This window comes from Carassius gibelio, chromosome B20, assembly GCF_023724105.1.
Source record: "Carassius gibelio isolate Cgi1373 ecotype wild population from Czech Republic chromosome B20, carGib1.2-hapl.c, whole genome shotgun sequence".
Lineage (NCBI taxonomy): Eukaryota > Metazoa > Chordata > Actinopteri > Cypriniformes > Cyprinidae > Carassius > Carassius gibelio.
In genome coordinates this window covers 25,687,052-25,707,657 of record NC_068415.1, presented here as the reverse complement: position 1 = coordinate 25,707,657, position 20,606 = coordinate 25,687,052, and the positions used below count along the sequence as shown (strand labels likewise).

General features: G+C 38.2%; 1 protein-coding gene across 14 annotated transcripts in view; it reads right to left on the bottom strand.

Annotated features, from left to right (window-relative positions):
- The window catches only part of LOC127984348 (receptor-type tyrosine-protein phosphatase kappa), a 170,371-nt gene that overhangs the window by 54,464 nt on the left and 95,301 nt on the right, over nucleotides 1-20,606 (bottom strand). For all 14 annotated transcript variants that reach the window (XM_052586971.1, XM_052586973.1, XM_052586960.1 and 11 more), the window contains one exon: nucleotides 15,733-16,026. In XM_052586971.1, the coding sequence (XP_052442931.1) occupies nucleotides 15,733-16,026 (294 nt within the window). The remainder of the gene's footprint in view (nucleotides 1-15,732; nucleotides 16,027-20,606) is intronic.

Genomic DNA, 20,606 nt, shown 5'->3' with positions numbered 1-20,606 from the left:
AACTGACACCATTCATCTCAGATCAGAGGAGATCTCAACACTGTCTCACACTGTGCTCAGAAAACATCTCCCAAGATCAAGAGATCTGGACTGCTAGCCACATTTACTAAATGTCAACTATGGGTTTGTTTCTTTTCATTCATTTGCATTTAGTCATTAAGCAGGCGCTTTTACCCAAAGCAACTTACAAATATGATGGCCATATGCACTGTTCATACAGGACACGTCCCTACCAGGATTTTAATAATGCATAAAATATCCAGCTTTTGGCTATTTGCACTGTGCAGGTTGATAGTTGTGTGACATTCATGAGAGCTTTATAGAGCAGAGCAGACGGCTCCTTATGCTTTCGAATCGCTTTCATGTGTTTGTTCGTTCGTTTGACTTGAAGCATTGTGGCGCATGTTTATTTTTATTTTTATTGGTGCGCAGCGACGCTTAAACACGTGTGCATATTTTTTTATAAATGAATAAAGTAATTTTCCTGACATTCCTCACAACTGAGGAACCCCATTACAGTCATTGTTCACTCAAAAATGAAGATTTAGCCTAAATTTGCGAACCTGGTGTTTATTTGTTTGTTTTTCTTGTGAAATTTAGTAGAATGGTTGCTCTTGTATGAAAAAAGCAGCATTAAAGTAGACTGACATTTTTTTTAAGAAAATAAAATTTCAGATTTCAATATTATGCTTAATTTAATGTTATTTATAATAATATTTGTCATTTCCTTGTAATTCTATGTGGAATTCACTAGCTATTTCTAAGTAAAACGTGTTTCTACACCATTTTGTTCTTCTTCAGTGTATAAAGGAATCTCCTTTATGTGTTCTTCTATTAAAACATGGCAGCATTGGCATGCCAGTATCTAACGGCAGATAGCATCAACCCTGGTAAGACACCTCTTTAATATCCACAAACGTGATTGTGATCAGAGACCTAAAGCAAATGAGAAGATTTTCAGTGAATAACATCTTAAATTTCAGTGTGTTCCCCAGGAATATAGCACATACAGTGTTGAGGAAAGGTTTTGACCACTCCCTGGTTCTTTCTTCTTCTTCTTCTTCTTTTCTTTTTTTGCATATTTGTCACACTTAAAAGATTTAGATCATCATCAAAATAAATAAATAATAATAATAGTAATAATAATAATATTACACAAATATACTGCAAGTAAATACAAAATGAATGATTAAATGTTGATTTAATTTATTAAGGCAAAAAAGCTGTCCAGAACTATCTGGCCATATGTGAAAATGTATTTCCTGCTAAATCATGAAAGAACTGTGTTTAACCACATTATTTTAGAAAGCTGAGTTAAATTTCACTAGCCACACCCAAATCTGATTACTGCTTGACCTGTTGAATCAAGAAATCACTTAAATAGAAGCTCTTTGACAAAGTGAAGCATGCTTAAAGAACAACACATCATGCTGTAATCGAAAGAAATTCAAGAAAAGATGAGAAACACAATAGTTTACATGTATCAGTCTGGAAAGGGTTATAAAGCCATTTCTAACGCTTTGGGGCTCCAGCGAACCATGGTCAGAGCCATTATCCATTAGCCATTTTGGGCAAATATTCTGTGGACTGATGAGACAAAAGTGGAACTTTTTGAAAGGTGTGTGGACCGTTATATCTGGCATAAAACCAATACAGCATTTCATTGAATAACATCACACCAACAGTCAGGCATGGTGATGGAAGCTGTGCAGCTTCAGGACCTGGACGACATGCCATAATTGATGGAAGCTTGAATTCTGCTCTCTATCTGAAAATCCTGACATGACCATATACAGTCCATTCATGCATGAGAATTCATGCTCTGATGTGGCTGAATTAAAACAATTCTGCAAAGAAAAGTGGGCCAAAACTCCTCCATAGCAATGTGAAAGACTCACTGGCAGTTCTCACAAACACTTGATTGCAGTTATTGCTGCCAAGAATGGCACAAACAGTTATTAGATTTGAAATTATTTTTTCGCATAAGGCCAGGCAGGTTTGGACAGTTTTTTCCATTATGAAATCATTTTTTCAAAACGTATATATTATCTTTGTGTAATGTAAAAATTTGTTTGATGATCTGAATCATTCAAGTGTGACAAATATGTCAAAAATAATTTACAAAGCACTTTTGTAAGCCTGACAGTGTCATTCAGCAGACATGCTGTCATCACGGAAAAGAGCAGCACGGACATCCTGCTGAACGACATAAAAGATGACAGAAAGTTTCTGGTCAATTATTCCTCCGAGTCCTCTGATGTATGAAAGAGGAACATTTTCACTTCAGGAGGGGTGTACATGAGACTTTCAAATCCTAATAAAGCCCCACTCGCTCCTGCATATCGTTTCACTGCGAGAGTCTCTGCGGCTTCCCTCCATCTGTCTGTCTCTCGTCTGTGGGACTATTAGAGTGTGAAGAGCTGGATTAGTTTAAGCTTTTTCCATCATCATATGTTTTCTACTGTCAGGCCTCAAATCTCCCTCCCACTAGGAAGCACAGAGGGCCCTTATGTGTTCCTAGGCAACCAGGGACAGTCCATAATCTTTGTTTTGACAAATAAACAAGGGAAAGAGTGAGATTATAGGGTGATGGGAGGTTTGTGCGTCTCATCTTCTTCAGCTTCCTCTGCCACCTTTCTCCCGCCAGCACCGTAACCTGTCTGTGAACTTATTACTCAACACCAACACTGGATTCAAATGTATCTGAACGCTTAAGAAAAGGTGCCCACATAACAGTCATCAGTGGGGCGAAATCCTTTCAAAATAGAGTAAATTAGGGTAGGATTTTGGAAAGTACTGTCCCAGCTTCTGAAGATTCACACTGAAGAGTGTGATTCAAAATAGAACAGACTCTGTGTCTGGTGTTTTTGTGCTTGATATTGTGGTGCATTTTAAAGGAAGAATAGGAGTTGCTTTCATAATATTTTTTTTTTATCAAATTGTCATTTTTCTTCAACTCTCAAACGACTCCTCAGGCCGTGTGGGCAGAAGTTAAATAAGTTGCGAATGCAACTGCCAGAAGGCCAGAAGAAGATGCCAGAATGACCAGCATGCACTCTGGGTCTTTTTCCAGATATATTTAATTGTAACTTGGCAGATATTACACTTTGTTGTCATTGTAAATGAGTGTGTTGGAAATTCATAACAATTTTTATATTGTCAGTCAAAGTTTATATGGGTGGAATGTTTATGCCACTGATTTGATTACAGATGATACAGTCATTTCTGCCCCACTCCCCAAATGCAATTGCTAAAATAATGTTTTCACGAATGCTTGTCTTCCATTGGTCATTCAACGGTCTAAAAGTCCATCTACAGTGCCTTGCTTACAGGGGTTTCTAAACATTGAGCTGGGAAGTATTTCATCATCTCTAAACTTTCTGGGATGGTACTCAAATGGTTCAGATCATACTTAGAAGGGAGAGGCTATTATGTGAGTATAGGAGAGCATAAGTCTAAGTGGACGTCCATGACATGCGGAGTCCCACAAGGCTCAATTCTTGCATCGCTCTTGTTTAAGCTGTATATGCTTCCACTAAGTCAAATAATGAGAAAGAACAAAATTGCCTAGTCACATTTAAATCTAGACTCAAAACGCATCTTTTTAGCTGCGCATTTATCGAATGAGCACTGTGCAATGTCCAAACTGACTGCACTATATTTTCACTGTTTTATTTTATTTTATTTTTTTATGTAATATCATTTTATAACTGTTTTTAAATGTTTTAATCATTTAAAAAGTTTTAAAATTGCTTGTTTTATTTTGGTTATTATTTTTCTTCATGACTATTTTACTTTCTTTTATGTAAAGCACTTTGAATTACCATTGTGTACGAAATGTGCTATATAAATAAACTTGCCTTGCCTTACCTAAACATCCATACTTTAACTGGAAACGAAATGTTCTGAATGAACGTTCATTAACCCTGGTGATTGATTTACCCAGATTACATCGGCCCAGTTTGAGTTCACTCAGCGCTGTTGATTTAAGCATTACAACCACACAAGCATTAAATATTCAATCCAGTGCGTCAGCTGAGAGGAAGAGGAGGAAATTCAAAAGATCTGGTGTTCTTTCAAGGTGTGACACACACACACACACATACACACACACAGGCCTCAGTGCATCCCACACTTGATTATGTTTCACCTTTTATCCTCCTCTGACAAGCGCTAATAAATCACTTCTTCAGTCGCAGCGGACAAGAGAGCAGGAGGGAGGGGGAGAAAAGATAATCATACAAAAAACATCACGTCGCCTTCCACTGTCTCTCCCCGAGGGAGCGGATAGAAAGAAAAGAGAAAAGAAGAAGAAGAAAAAAAAAACTAATTCACACTATTCCCACGGGGAAAATGAAACAGTGAGCGTGTCACAGCAGCATCATATCAATTACCCATAAAGCAATGGGGCAATCTCGCAGCCCCCCTTAACGATCAACACCACATCAAAATTTTCAATTAAGCGCCTCGTGTAGCGCCTTCCATACCTCTCTCTGAACATGAGCATTACTTCCTGCATCGCTTTTAGCTTCTGAGTTGGGTGCAATTGAGAGCACTTTTCCCAATGCACGTACACACACACACACACACACACTCACACACGAGTGTCGCACACCTCTCCAGAGAGCTCTATTACTATTAGAGAGAAGTGAAACACGGGGCAACAGATGGAGATATTGTTCAGACAGAGAATGATAAATTCATTACATAATGCATTGCCCATCTCCGTGCTGTCTCATCTGGCCTCTCTTTGCATATTGCTTGATTAATTTTCAGCAGCACTTTGAATGGAGTCACCAGAAATGGTGTGTTTGTGTGTCTGAGAGTGCTGGCGAGCAGAAGCACTTGTGTTTTTTGCCGTTATTGTTACATTATAGACCACATTACCATATAAACTCAATAGCTGTGCTGCACAACCTAGTGAGCGGCCCGTCTAGACAGCATGGTAAGAGCTGGAGCTAGCAGAATCAACACATCCAGATCAATACACTGCTGTTCAAAACAAGTCTCTTCTGCTCCTCAAGGCTGCATTTATTCAATAAAAAATTATTAGTACAATTATTATTACAATATAATTACAATTTAAAATAACTATTTTCTCTGTGAATATATAGTAAAATAAGTTTCAGTAGCATTACAGTAGCTCATCTTTTTTATAAAGTATAGCTTTTCCCTTAATATACAGTCAAACTAAAATTTATTCACCTTCAACATTTCTCATATCACAGTTTATTCGCCATATTTAAAAATTGGTACTAAAATATGGCAAGAACTCAAGTTAAACTGTGTCAGAATAAATTCATCTTGATAATGTCAGATGACTTTGATACAGAGGTATGTAACTAATTACAATCAACCAGAAATTATTCAGCTGTTAACTTTACATACACAATTAGATAATACCAATTTAGTTCAACCAATTACCAAGCAACGCTTCATTTTCCTCAGTCTGTGGTGTAAAAAGGTCACATTGGCAATTAAAGAAAAAGCACTCAAAGTGTCTGAATAATTTTTGGTCCAAATTATTTTATTTTTTTTGCAATTTACTGGTAGTCCACTGTATGAATAATTTTTGGGTATAATATTTCAGGGTTACATAATTGTTCTATCCTCACTCATATAAATTAACTATAATGTCCTGCACCCACTAGTATAAAACAATAAATTGTATTGTATTGCATTGTATTGTGACTGTACAATTACCAATGCAAGGAAAATCAGTTCATTCAGATTCAGATAATGCCTGAGATATATCCTACAATATTTATTACAAAGTTAAATGCTGCTCTTTTATTTTTATTTTTGAGATTAACACTTTTGAAACAAGAAAATAATCTGATAATATATTGTTTCTCCCTTCTTACTACTGCCCACAGCTAATAAGTTTAATGTAGTTACAGTAGATACTTTTTATTAGTAGCTTGTAGAGTGTTTTTAAAGTAAGTCAGCAGGTGAGGTGTATCCACTCGGAGATGTCATAATGAGCAGCGCTGAAGGCCAGAAGCTCTTGTTCATGCACTAGAGCGCTCATGGTGATCCGTGTGGAGCAGGAGGAAATGAACTACACTTCCACACACACACACACACACACACACACACACACACTGAGGTAACGGGGTACTTTAACCATAGTACGTGCCATCTGGACTATTACATACAAGCTATTCCTTCAGAATTCATATCACTGATAAACATCACAGAATATTAGAGATAAAAATTTCATGTCACAAAGATTGCATGTCACACATAAAAGTCCTTTACATTCAATGATATGGAAAGTAAAATAATTTAATAATAGATTAATCTCTAAAGACATGTTTGTTTCATCTGCCACAGTAAAATGCTTGATATATCTGTGATATAATTCTTCTTTTATCAATGAGTCTATGTACTGTATGGAAGCTCAGACACCACTGAAGAAGGCTAGTTTTGTTGTTTTATTGCATCACATGCAGATTAGGGATTCACAAACTCTTGATTCAATTCAGTTCTTACATTTTGCTTTGATTCATTTGGATATTTATCAGGAAAAGCATGTCAATTTTTCTTCAAAAAAAAAAAAAAAAAAACAAGCTGCAAACTATCTAGAGAAACCTGTCAGTTGGTGCAATATTATAAAATTAAAGTTTAAAATTAGCAATAGAAACCATTAAATTCTACTGTGATTTATTTTGAAATATAATAAACAACACTTAAAAACTGACATACAAGGATTTCAACTGCACATAAGACAGTTTTATACATTTAATAAGATAATTATGTGTATACTCCAATTAGCTACTGAAAAAGAAACATTTAAACAAAGCCGAGACTTTTTTTCATACTAAAATCAACAAAGCTTATTGGTATGATTGGTTACAAATCATGTTAAAGTTAAGTTTTGTTCATGAGCCAACTGAACACACAGATTAAAACACAGAAAGGATAAACTGATAGATACTGTCAACCCAGCCTTTACTAATAATAAGTTATCATATATTCTGTTATTTTTCACTTATTCTGTCATCTCAAGATAAATGACAAGAACCAGAACAGAGAACAGATTATAAGACATGAGCTCTGTGGGCTTCTGTATGTGAACTTCAGATCTCTGTACTGCTCAAGCATGCTGGCATTGTCACGAATTAATCACTGCTGTCTATTTCTGCACAAGATTTCTGAAGGCTTCAGTTCTGCACTGAAAATCAGTGTACATTCAGATGGACTCAGTTCAAACGCTGTCCATCCGTCAAGAAACCCCTCTCTTTCCCCCACATATTTTTGCATGTGCCTTCAGTAAGGACTTTCCCTCTTCTGTGAAGCGTGTGTGAGACAGCGCTTACAGCAGCACTGATCAGGGCAGAGTCAACCTCTGAAGCAGTAAGAATGGCATGTGAAGTAGATTACCTTTCCTCTGATGGGGTAACATTTGGTCACGGCTCTTTTTTTCATGCCATGTTTTATTCATGGCTGGGGTGGGGGGTGGGGGGGTTCTGTAATATATTGGGATTTTATTGTGCGGGGAGATTGAAAATGTTGAATTCAGATTCGGCATGTGGAAATAGGCCGTGGTTTATGTGTTTTTTTTGCCTGAGGAAGGCCACTGTGAAAGCGTGAGACGAGAGAAAGCAACGGCAGGCAGATGAAAGGACAGTAAAAGGTAAAACGGACCTCGTACCCGCTCTCCAGCAGCATGTTCATCCAATTGGCTTTTTTGAAATTCAAATGAGGGCTGTTGAGGACCTGATAAGCACATAGAGTCAACACACACCTTAACCACTACACTCGCTCAGGATTATGGGTAATAAGGGCAGGGAATAAATATCATTATATGTGCACAAACCCACCTCTGCATGCTGAGGTGAAGTCAGTAAAACACAGGGGACAAGAGCACATGGAGAAGATTTAAAGGCACAGGTCAACCAGAAACGAAACACTCCTTACACCGCTTGAAAAACACACAAGCAGAAAAGAAGAACATTGCCAGAAAGTTCATGCTGTTCCTCGTATCCTGGTTTGCTGCTGGTTTGAGCTGGTTTAAGATGGTTCTGAGCTGGTAATGTGCAACTAGTTCCTGTTCAGGACCAGCAGCCATGCTTCAAAACATACCTAGTTGTAATATTTAATGTTTTTTTTTTTTTTTTTTTTTTACAAAATGAAAGCGTGTAGTGAATATCAAAGTGTAAAACTATGCCACTTTGCACTAGTTTTTATCAATCCAAATAAATCCAATCCTAAATAAAAATCTGGCCATTTCATAAGACATAAAGAAACGCACACACTGCTCCTTTCAGGGGGATCAGAATTTCATTGGGGGAAAAAATGCTGTTTGCTGCAGCCTCGTTTGCTTTTGTTGTGTTTTTGCAGCTTTGTTTTCATTTTCTGGGTGAAAAAAACCCTTCCCTTTAAGATGATTTGAAGATATGGTAGCACTGATCCATTAGGCCAACACTTTTGTTCAGAATAAATGGCCTACCAGAGCGTATTTCTATGACAACTTTTTTTCCCCATATGAAGCCATTAAAGGACCGATAAACACCTACAATATGTTAAGAGTGGAGAAAATCTTCTGAATGCTGAAAAGACACAAGCACCATTAACATTAATACCCAGCGCCAGCAACGCGTGGCAAAGAGCTCAAATAAAGTACAGCGTGTGGCAGGAGAGGAAGTCATTTCCATTTAAATAACATTCTCTGGACATAAACTGATAATCTCCAGGCTTTATGATGTTTGTCTGCTGGATCTGCAGACCTGCACTCTTTATGAGATAGACTGGGACACAGAATATTGAGTAAATGCACAAACAGAACCTGCGCTCCTGTGGTAAAACAGCAAGCTAGAAACTAGGACATAGGAGTCTCACACAAACATGTGCACATCTAATGAGAGAAGGGAAACAAATGAGTGTGTGGGAAACCCAGCGATTTATTCCCCTCCACCACACACACTCAGGGAACCTGATCAATGTCTTTCGAGACCTAATCAATCATCTTAAACCGTAGGCTAATGGGCTTAATGACCTCTTCAAATCTTCTATGGATTGAATGTTAAAATTAAGGTTATTGCAGTTGCCTTAAAAGACTCTACGAGTGCAAATCATCTCCTGCAAATCATCAGTGGACGAAGCGCCACACAGAACGAGTCCTGAGGTAAAGAATGTGGAAGCTGCTGTGGTGAAAATGTAGTGGTCAGGTTCATTTAGTCAAGCGCTCGCACAAACACACTCTATATACACTGACAGATTGAATGGAGTGCCCATGTAACAGAAACAAGTAATGATTTCTCTCATATCGGTGAGTTGGCATGCCACTAAATACAAGTAATTCAGAAGAGAAACACATAATATTCTGATATTAAACATCCATATTCCTCCGGAAAAAAAATCACCTGAAAAAAAACACTTTTTTCTCTATTACATCTGAGAAGCAGCAATTCCCAAACTAATTATCCCTCAATAAAATGTTAAATATTTGGTTCTACCAACATTTAGCACAGTTTAAGGCTACTTGTGAAACCCAAAACCTAAACTCACCTCTCCCACGGATTATTATTAACACGCCAATTGGAGTTTAAGTGGCTATCAGTATTTTCAGGGAAATGATTACTGCTTAAACAAGAAAAGCATGGCTACAGAGGAGAGAGCGTAAGGCATGCTGCACGAGGCATGTTTATTGTACTTACCCAGAAGGCTTTCACCTTGACAGACGATGACAATTAGCGACTGGATACATCCAATCTCACATTCTGCCACATAGGCAGAAAAAAAAGGGAAGCCGATGTTTCCTGAAATGGCCGATGTTCATTTGTGATGTAGCTTAATTGAAAATTGGCCTGCTAAATCGAGCATTGCATGTGTGTGGGCCTTTGGAGAGCCTGCATTCAGCACAATCAGCACTATAACCACACACACTCATTTAGTTCATGGTAATTACAGCACCTTTTCTCTCTCGCTACAGCATAACCTTAAACCTACACACTGTGCTCAGAGTCAAAGAATACAAAATATGCAGCCTGGATATAAACATTCACATGCGCGCGCACACACACACAAACCACAAAAAAACAAGCATTTCCTCCCCTCCGCCATGATGCATACTTGATGATATACATGATGATATACTTTGAAAAAAGTGACACTCAAAGATATTTTCAGGCATACCTCATTTTGAATAGAGTTCTGAGAATTAAGGGTGAAAGCTAATTGCTGAGCATTACACCCCAAGCAGTTAAAGATCTGTCCATATAAATGGATGTCATGCATTAAAGGATTAAACTAATAGACTTATAATTTCATTTAGAATCAGGAAAAACCTTCTTTAGGCATTGGTTATTCAATTTATGCTTATTTGGCATACTTTAATGTACTACTGCTATACTTACATATTAGTTGATTACAAAAAACACTTAAGTCACTGGGCTAAAGAGCCAATTCACTGCATGTGCCGCAATCTGATTTCCATGAAATGTAATGATGAATTGAAATTTGGCTCCAAACCTGGTCACTCCACTTAAACTGCTTTCCTTGCTATAACCACAGGATTCAAGTAAGCCAGAGAGAGAATCCTCACACAACTCCATGCAAATTTTTTCCAGGTCAGCACTTTTCTGGTTTATATCCTACTTGGCCAACAATAATGAAGACTAGCTATTCTCAGCTCACACACTCATTACCGGCGTACCTCATGGTTCAGTGCTGGGACCCCTAATGTTTTCTATCTACACTTTTCCTTTGCAATATTTTCCATAAATTTCTAAACTATACTCTGCTGTGTGGACCGCATGATAACGACTCAGAGACACTCCTCCTGGCTTCTGTGTTTGTCATAGCCACTCCCTCCCCTGGAGTCTATTATCAATCAATATACACAAGCCGGATGTTATGATCATCCTCTTCTGGCCACCTATTCCTCCGACTCGTCAATTCTCCATCTTTACTTTTCTTTGGGGGAATGGAGATCCAATAACTGTTAGAAACCAACAACTCTCCAATCACTTCTAACATGCCACTCAAAACACAAACTATCTTATCTCATGCAAGCTAGCATGCATGTTTTCTCATTATGTAGTGCTGTCAATTGCTTTGTGACTTTGTGATCTGTCGGTTAATTAATCCCCAGTGTGATGGTTTGAAATCAAGTCCTGTTTAGACTTGTGTAGTTACATTCTACACTGTTGGGTAGACACACACGCACACACACACACACACACACACACACACACACACACACACACACACACACACACACACACAGATACTTAGTTTTTTTGTAGGAAATGGTCAATAAGCCAAGATCAGATTACATTTTCTATTACTTCCTGTTTCAACAAACAGTGCTTCCTGTTCTTGCTGACACTTTTTTTATCTAGACAGGAAAAGTCTATGGTTGTGTTCAGAGTGGAATGATGTCACAGTGTGTAGGCCAGTTGTATGTTAAACTGAATTCACATGAACCTAATAAATTATGTTTAATCTAGCGAGTTGAGTTATTTTGCAGTGAGTCAATGAGATGTTCTGAATTGCAGCTGATATTAATTACAGTTCATCCTTCACACTATAAATAAATTCAAGCAAACTGAACATCTACATAATTTCCATACTATAAAGATTTAAGAAGGGTTGTACAGCATTACAGACTTATATTCCTCCTTCTCTAGGGCTTCAAGTAAATAAATTAAGAATACATTATTAAAAAGTAGATTTGTTTAAAAAATAGTTGTTAGTAATTATATTAAAATAAAAATTTTAATTGTAAAATGTAATATTCTCAATGATACTAACTGGTCTTGATGTAAATAATATGAATAAAATAAGTTTCTGGGTTTTAAAACACATGCACATAGTAATTTATTTTTAATGTGTTAATGCCCCCAAAAAACATCTCTTCCATCAAATCCTATATCAAATGTGTTGAAGAGATTTTGAGGGCTGGTGTGACTCTAGAAGTATCATCACAGCCATGGTAGTTTCACCTTTCCTTCCACAATGTGACAGTGAGCCGCGTCTCAACAGTGCTGAGGCAGGAGTGAGGGATTTGACTTGGAGACACCATTTTCTCACTGTGCTTTCTCTGCTGTCAGAATGCAACCTGTGGTGGTGGTCTCCTCTAAAGTACAGCATTACAGACAGAGAGTGATGGGAAGAGACGGCACAGTGAGAGAGAGAGACAGAATGCAGCAATACCAGGTGCGCCGCTACATCCTGCCCTCTATCTATCTCACACATGGGAATAGGATTTTCAAACGTATCTGGACACACGAAAGGTTTGCAATACACAAATTTTGAAAAGAAAAGAAAGCAGATAGATGGCTACAATTACGCAATGTACAATATAGAAATTATAATTTTCGTATTATAATACCTTTTGCGCAATGAAAAATTATAGAATTTCTTGTTATGTCCAATAATCTAATGTATAGTTATTAATAGCCTTTCTATTAATAGCCTTATATGTATAATGTATTTTACAACAATACAAAACTGTGCTGGTATAGAATCGGATCGGAATTGGCCAATACTCAGAATTTTCTGGATCAGATTGGATTGGATCTGAAAAAAAAAAAGTTAACTTTGCATCCCTTCTCTTCATGAGCATTCACACTCGAGTTCAAACGAAAGTCAAACTTAAAAGTGAACTGAGTGAAACAAAGTCCATTCTATCTCAATGTAGATTTCTTTTAATTGTGCTAAAGCCATCTTCAGGCAAGAAACCAGTGAGCAATAAATCCCTGATAGTCTGTGTTGATGTCTGTCTGCGTTCCTGAATGGTGTTGAGCAAAGGGCACTGATTCAATTCCATCTCGAGTTCACGCTTATTTCTCCAGACATCATTATAGATGTTGCACTGACTTGTACTATGATGATTGAGGCAATGTTTGACTTCTCATTTATTTAACAGAGAATCATGGGAAACATGATCAATTTGCTATTTTAGGGAAATGGCTTGACATTTGTACCAAATAAAAAGGCAGAGGCAGAGATGGCTGGAACATCGTTGTAATGGTTTTTCTTGCGCTGATAATCAGGAAACAGACTCAACACATGCACGCACGGGACCTGTATTCCAATTTATGTTTGTCGACAAAAAATAAGCAGGCATAACCTTTTCCATTCTGAATGCTCACAGCCCACATGTTCAACAGAAAGCCAATGTTCCTGAGACAGAAGATCACTGCTGCTCTTTTATTTTTCATTATGACAGAGTTTACATTCCCATGACATCGGGAGGAACTGAATCTAGTTCATTCATTCATTTTCTCAAATCACAAAGGAGATCATCTTAATATCGCAAATGTTTCTCCTAAACAAATTTGATTAAACAGAGAGCAAATGCCGAAGTCTACGGCTTCTTAAATGTTACTCCTAAAAAAAAGCTCCTAGTAATCCCACAAGTCTCTGCTAGAGTTTTTCATATGTGTCCATATAAACAACAATGCAATCTGTGCTGTCTCCTTAGGCTGACTACCTGGTTTTTGCTCTGTTGAGTGGTATCTTATTATGCCAATAAGCTTTTATTTTTTTTAAAGATGATTGCATGCATTTTTACGGAATTCAATGCATCTTGATCTTGTAGCCTGTTTTTCTTTTCAAGTGGCACACCGGTAAACCCAGTATGCGATTTTAATTAACTAAAATAAAATGCGGGATGGGTGGTCACCTGTTGACTCTTAAAAAACAATAAGATTAACAGAAAATAAACTGGAGATTTCTGCTGAAATTTCTGGAAAAACACCCCAGTAAATCTTACATTATATAATTTCATACCACTGTCTGTTACTTTGGATGTCTGAAAACAGACCGACTGCCTTTGGGATTAATAGGAATGCTGAAGGATAGCATTATTCTCTGGGTAATTGGTACAAAACTTGAATATATGAAACAAGCATGTGACGTCTCTGAGCAGTAGTTTGTAACACTGTTAAGGCCTGAGCGGTGTCTGCTGAACTCTGAGCTTTCAGGAACACGGCTGTGATAGAGACACCTAATCATGAGCTCAACACAGAGACACAAGGTGTGGAGCTTCAGAGAGGCTTTAAGTGGAAAGAATCAGTGTTTGGCTCATGCTCAAACACATACAGGTGACGATGTTCGTTCAGGAAGTTGCGCCTCCTTCTGTGTCTGCCTTTTCAAAATGCATACCCACAACCAAGATAAACTACACTGCCAAACATAATAATATTGATAAATGTGAAATAAGCACACGCCACGCGAGCTCCAGACAATATGGCTTAGCAGGAAACTAACCGACAGGCAGAGACAGAGAGAGGAAATATGAATTTAAACAGAGCACTTGGGCAGACTGGCACCAATCTAAATGTAATTGTGTAAATTCACCGGTTCCACTCAGTTCTCCCTGTCCGAGGTGAGATAAGCGTGTGATTGGCTAGAGGCAGATGAAAAAGCCAGCAAGCGCTCCATCTAAAGCAGACCTGGAAAATGTCTTTTGCCAAAATAAAAAAAATAAATATATATATATATATATATGAAAGTTCAAATGCGATTGATGGGGGAGAGGAGCTCCTGTTTGAATTTCAATCAGAAAGCGAGCGAGTGGGCCACACTACTGTGCCGCCACTGGGGATACGGAGCATCTCACCATAATGAAACCATGCATACACTCCTCTCTTTCCTCTCTCTCTTCCACTCTCCGGAAGACACTCGTCACTCTGTGCCTCCTCATACGAGCCGTATATCTGTCCTCAGCGAGTCTTGCCATGTTTAATACGGGAGCCATGAAACCCGTGGAGAGAATCACATCACAAGTGCTCAAGTGAAGGCACAAGAGTGTTTGCTCTTGTGTGCTTCCACATTTATAAGGGCGGTGGTATACAGCGCATGGTTTGAGCCATGATTAACATATAAACACCATGCACACACACACAGTGAGTGGCATCAATGATAGCTGCTCTGCACGCTCACTTGTTTACTTTATTTTCCAATTATGTTTCTGAAGAAGCTCCAGGCAATTATTTATGTGCAAATAGAACATACAGAGAGGAAAAAAACAAAACACTATCAATGGAGGTGTGCTGCAGCTGGAACAGGAAGACGCTTGTTTCAATGATGCTTGTGGAGCGTTATAAACCTCCATCTGCTCCGGGGGAGCCCAAATTCTGCATTTGGCCCTTTTTGTGTGCATTTGCATGTGTGTGATCAGAGTAGGAGTGTATATATGAAATAACACCTACGCAAACTAGGCAAAAGGCACCTCCTGTATTTACACGTCGTTCACTTAAAAATATATATTTTAGGTTCCTTGCCACTGTAAAGTTGGGCTTTCTCAGTTGGGCTTTAAAAGACACTAATATTCAGTAATATTATCGATTGGACTGTACTGACTCAATCAGGTGAGAACACAATCTGAACTCAATTTAAATGATAGTCACTGAATCAACATTGAATTCACAGAATCATGACACTACTGTCTTCTGTAGAGCTGCTAACAAGCTGAAATAAATTTTTGTTTCATAACTGATGAATTTTACATCAACACTGTTATTTTCATGTTTATTAATTCCTTTGAATCTGTATTGTATAAAGCGCTATATAAATAAATGTGATTCGACTTGACTCTGGCTTTCATTTTGTGGACAGTAATAGATAAAACATTCTTCGAGTCATTTCTTTCAAACCTGTGTGACCCTGCTTCTTCTACAGTAAAGAAAGTTTTAGAAGGAACTTTACAAGGAACTTGTTTTAGAATCTTGTTTTGATTCTTCCACTTCCAAAATGAATATGTCCCAGCGGACTGACCTGCACACTTGGTTCTGGTGATGAGAGCCGGCCCGGGCTGTCCGGTTCCCCCCTCACCCGGACGGGTCAGCAGCACTCGGATCTCATACTCTGTGTCGGGATCCAGGTGCCACAGCTTGTAATTGGGCGAGTTGACGGCATGGGTCTCTGTCCAGCTTCCAGATGTCATCCTGTATTCAACCTCCTTTAGGATTATGGGGCCGTCCCCGAATATGGAGTTAGCATTTAGCTGGATTAGCAGGTATGTGGGCCCGACGCCCAGCAGCTGAGGTGGAGCGATGGGTCTCGGAGGCTCTGGAACAATAAATACACATCTCACCAAACTGTTCCATAAAGACCAAGTTTAGTACGATCAGTTTATTGATATTTTATCAATGACATTTTCTCAAAATAGAATCAAAAATGAAATGTTTAAGTAGCTCTAATTAGTTCAGTTACATTAATAGTTGAATGCAAGAGCCATATTTTACACATATTGAAGGTGTAACACATTACAAGTAACATGAGTTACATAATCAGATTACTTTTTTCATGTAACTAGTAACTAACAGATTACTTTTAAAAGTAACAACAAAATATCAGTTACTTTTTCAAATAAGTAAGGAAAGTTAATTTGTTTTCCCATATATTCACAGTTCTCCTGTCCCATGTTTAGAGAAATCAGGAGTGAGCCACTCACTTCAGCCTAAAGGCCCATTCACACCAAGGATGATAACTATAAAAATAAGGATAAAGATACGGTGCAAAAAATCATTTGTTTGTCCACACCACAGCTATAGCGATTAAGGCACAGAGAAACTATATCGTTGGAATAACTTTCAGAACGTTTTTTTCCTGCTGATGAACAATACAAACATTGACACCCAATCAGAATCAGTCCTGCTATAATGAACTTGAGAATTTGATACTCGTAACAGATGAGCATGCACAGAGAATAAACTGGTGTGGTCTTTAATATGGTCATTAGGGGCCAAGCACCGAAGGTGGGAAGGCACCTATTGAATCCATTGGCGTTATTATTATTCTTCTTTCCATTTCGTAAGGTTTAGTTTTTTTGTCGCTATTTTCAACTTTTCGAAAAATACATGTGAGGCTATATCTCCGGAACGGTCTGGCGTATTAAGACCAAACTTGGTGTGTGTTATACAAGCATGACCTGAGACTAACTGCTGTGGTTGGCCAAGTGCCACTTAATGGCCAGGAGATACAAAATGTTTTTACTTTTGCTTATAACTTCTTAATGGTTTGGCCAAAAATCACAAAACTTTGGATCAGGTTTTGATCAACATCGGCTATTTTGAATTATGTACTAAAATGCTGTATTTTACAAACACATTGACGTATCATCACAAAACTTGGTATGGGTCATCAGCACAATTCCCTGAAGGAGTGAGAAGTTTTGAGTCGAATATTCACGTTTATAACTTTGGGTGTGGTTGACTAATTTGGTTCACAGGAGTCACCTTTTTAGACTCCTGAATCCTTGCCAAGTCCAGCAATAACAAACATGCCGGGTTTTACCATTGCATTTTAGCGCTTAGAAACCATTTTTATCTCCTTAAAATACATACTTTTTCAAACTCCTCCTAGTCCGTTCGTCTGATTTTCACCAGAATCAAATCATATCATCTTCTGACCATGCTGACAAAATGTTATAGATATACAAGTAGGTCTGATGCTCCATACCATGCTTAACTCTTAATTTTGCCGCTGGAGTGCTTGGCTCTGTAATTGCTGCTTACAGCTATATTTTTTATAGTTATCGTTCTTGGTGTTTACAAGGCTTAAGGCTTATTCATGCCTTTACAGTTGCAAAAAAAAAAAAAAAAAACAATAAGCGTGCCCAGCCAAGGTGACAAAAAGTAATGCAAAAGTAACACAATGCATTACTTTCCATCTTAAAGGTGCTGTAGGGAACTTTTGTAAAAAAATATTTTTTACATATTTACTAAACCTGTCATTATGTCCTGACAGTAGCATATGAGACAGATAATATGTGAATAAATCAAGCTCCTCTGGCTCCTCCCAGTGCTTTTATTGCCATTTGCAGAAACTCCATCGCTCCCGGTAAGATAAACAGAGAGAAGTAGTTCCGGCTACGATGTTCTTCCGCAAGACGCTAGCAGTTCTGTTTATTAACCGCTAGAGCGTCAAAAGTTCCCTACCGCAGCTTAAGTAAGAAAATAACACAATTAGTAACAATTCATGGAGTAACACAATATTGTAATGCATTACTTTTAAAAGTAACTTTCCCCAACACACTTTATAGTTTTATTGCCATTTTCCACATTCTCTCTGAGTATCACAAATAAATGTGTACCATTAATACTTGTGTAAATGACTTTGATGTTATGATTGGCCAACCTCTTTGCTTTTGATTTGAGTAACTGCATTTTGTTATGCAATACTGCTGCTGAATATTAATTAAATATTATGTAAATATTGGCGGTAACATGTTAATGAGCTCATAGTTTTTTTTTTTTTTTCGCGGTTTATTTCTTTTAAATGAGTTATGTTTTCCATTTAATGAGCCCTTCAGAATCTTATTTCAGTGTTTTTATTTGAACATTAACATTAACAGTAAGCACAATACTGCAGTGCAAAAAACATGCGCAAATCAACAGGCAAAACATAACGATACTGCAGATGCACACGCAACTGGTGGCACTATAACACCGCACCAGACAATCTAGATGGTCCTTTAGTAACTGTGTGCATGTTTGCCAATACATTTGGCTAGACAGACAAGCAGAGACATCTCATCCACACAAAAAAACAAGTCAGTCATCTATTTTTTACACAAGGGGAAAAACAGAGAGCATGATGTTGTTTTTCTGTGTGAGATCCTCCACAGCAAATCTTCAGATGTCGAGATGCTCTCTGAGAGTCCGGACGCTGCTGATGAATCTGTGATTATAAATAAATCATCCAGGATGGAGCACATAAGAGACCTTCAGTTCAGAAAAGCACCAGTACAGGAAAAAATGAGTTCCTCATCAGCATCACATTCATCTTAGTGCGGCGTTTAAAGCTGCGAGACCGTCCACCAGAGCGACAGACAGCTCAAGCTGAGAGATGCTGTGTAGCGCAGGACGATCAGATGGAGACACTCTCTCTTTCCACCCCAGATGGTTCCTGAACTCTCTATTTGTTTCAGCTAATTAAGCAGCCCACATGAAGCACAGCAATAACACAAACCAACACGCCAATCGCATGCCTGTTGCTCATTCCTGCATGTCCAGAAACGCCAAGATGATGCATGACGAGCAGATGCGATTCTCAAACTCACACATGTGGTTAAGTACACAACAGTCATGGACAGTACCTTCTTTGCTCTTAAGAAGAACTGAATGAAGATTTCGCTGACAAAGGAGAGTGCACTGTATAACGTAAATGTATTCATAAAGAAATTAAAACATTTTTATTCAGCTGGATGTATTAAACTGATCTGAAGTGCTTGTAAATACATTTATCATGTTACAGAAGTTTCTATTTCAAATAAATGCTGTTCTTTTGCACTTTCTATTCAATGTGAATCCTGAAAACATATATATATTGGAGAGCATGACTGTTTTCAACATTGATAATAATCAGAAATGTTTCTTGAGCAGCAGATCAGAATGATTTCTGAAGGATCACATGACACTGAAGACTAAAGTAATGTTTATATTCTGATCACTTGTGTAAGAAGATGTGTTTGCACCTTACATATCTCTTGCAACGCTTAGAGATATAAATGAACTGTTTTAAATTTGTTCAATATTTAGCAGCTGCAGAATGTTGTTGAATTCTCTGAATAAATCTGTCGTAGCTCGGAGTGTTTAAATTCCTGTAAATGAGCGACCTGTCTAATGTGCTTTATGTCTTAATGGAATAAAGGAATGGAAGGAAGGACTGAGAGTTAATTGATTTATTTTGTGTTCCTGCAGGAGGAGGTGCTACTATCCCAGTGCAATCAGAGCCGGCAGATTTTAATACTGCAATCTGATTCCTGTGTGTGTGTTGTGTTGAGTTCTGTTGTGTGTGTGTGACACCACTGACAGCAACACCGCAAAATTACATTTCACCAGGTAATCCAATCACAATGGCACTAATGCACAGAAGCGTTGTCCTGGCAGAGCCACACACACACACACACACACACACACAGAGAGATGTTTCTTGTTGTCTTGTCTTGAGTCGTGTGATGACATCACCTCTGTAAACTGCGCTTTTATTTCTCGTGTATTATTTTAAATGTGACATTTACTAGAGCGAGCTGGTTTTGTCAATCACTCACTGACATATAACACTTTATTCTTTCCAGCCGGTTATTACAGCGTCCGGGTGAAGCGCCAAACCTGTCAAGGACATGTCTGGGTCATATTTCTCCCTGAAATCAAAAGAATAAAATCAAGGAATGTTTTTCTTGCTCGGGCCATCATTCTGTAGAGGAAATGCTGTGGTATGTTTCAGTAGATGGCTGTCCATATCTGCATATCCCAAGGTTTTTAGAACGTTGTTCTCAGTCTGTTGTCTTGGACATGGACGATACGAAGCCTTCTATGTGATGTAAAAGATGCTGTTTATTACTGTGTCCATCAGCAGAGCACATAAACCACTGCACTGCCTCTGCCTTTTACCACTAATGAAGTGGCTCCAGGACCAAAGTTGCATCAAATATGCATTAATATGTACGGCTGCGCTTATTTGCTGGGTTCCTCAGAAAACAAAGAGTCTGATGGCAGACGGGGCTTTTTAAAAAGAGCAAAGAGCCCCATTCGTTTGTGCTTAAACCTGCAGACGAACGAGATTCATCTCAATTCATTAGAGCCAGTGACATCCGCTCTCAAACACACACAAACAGACAAACACGAGCAGAGTGCTTTTAGTGC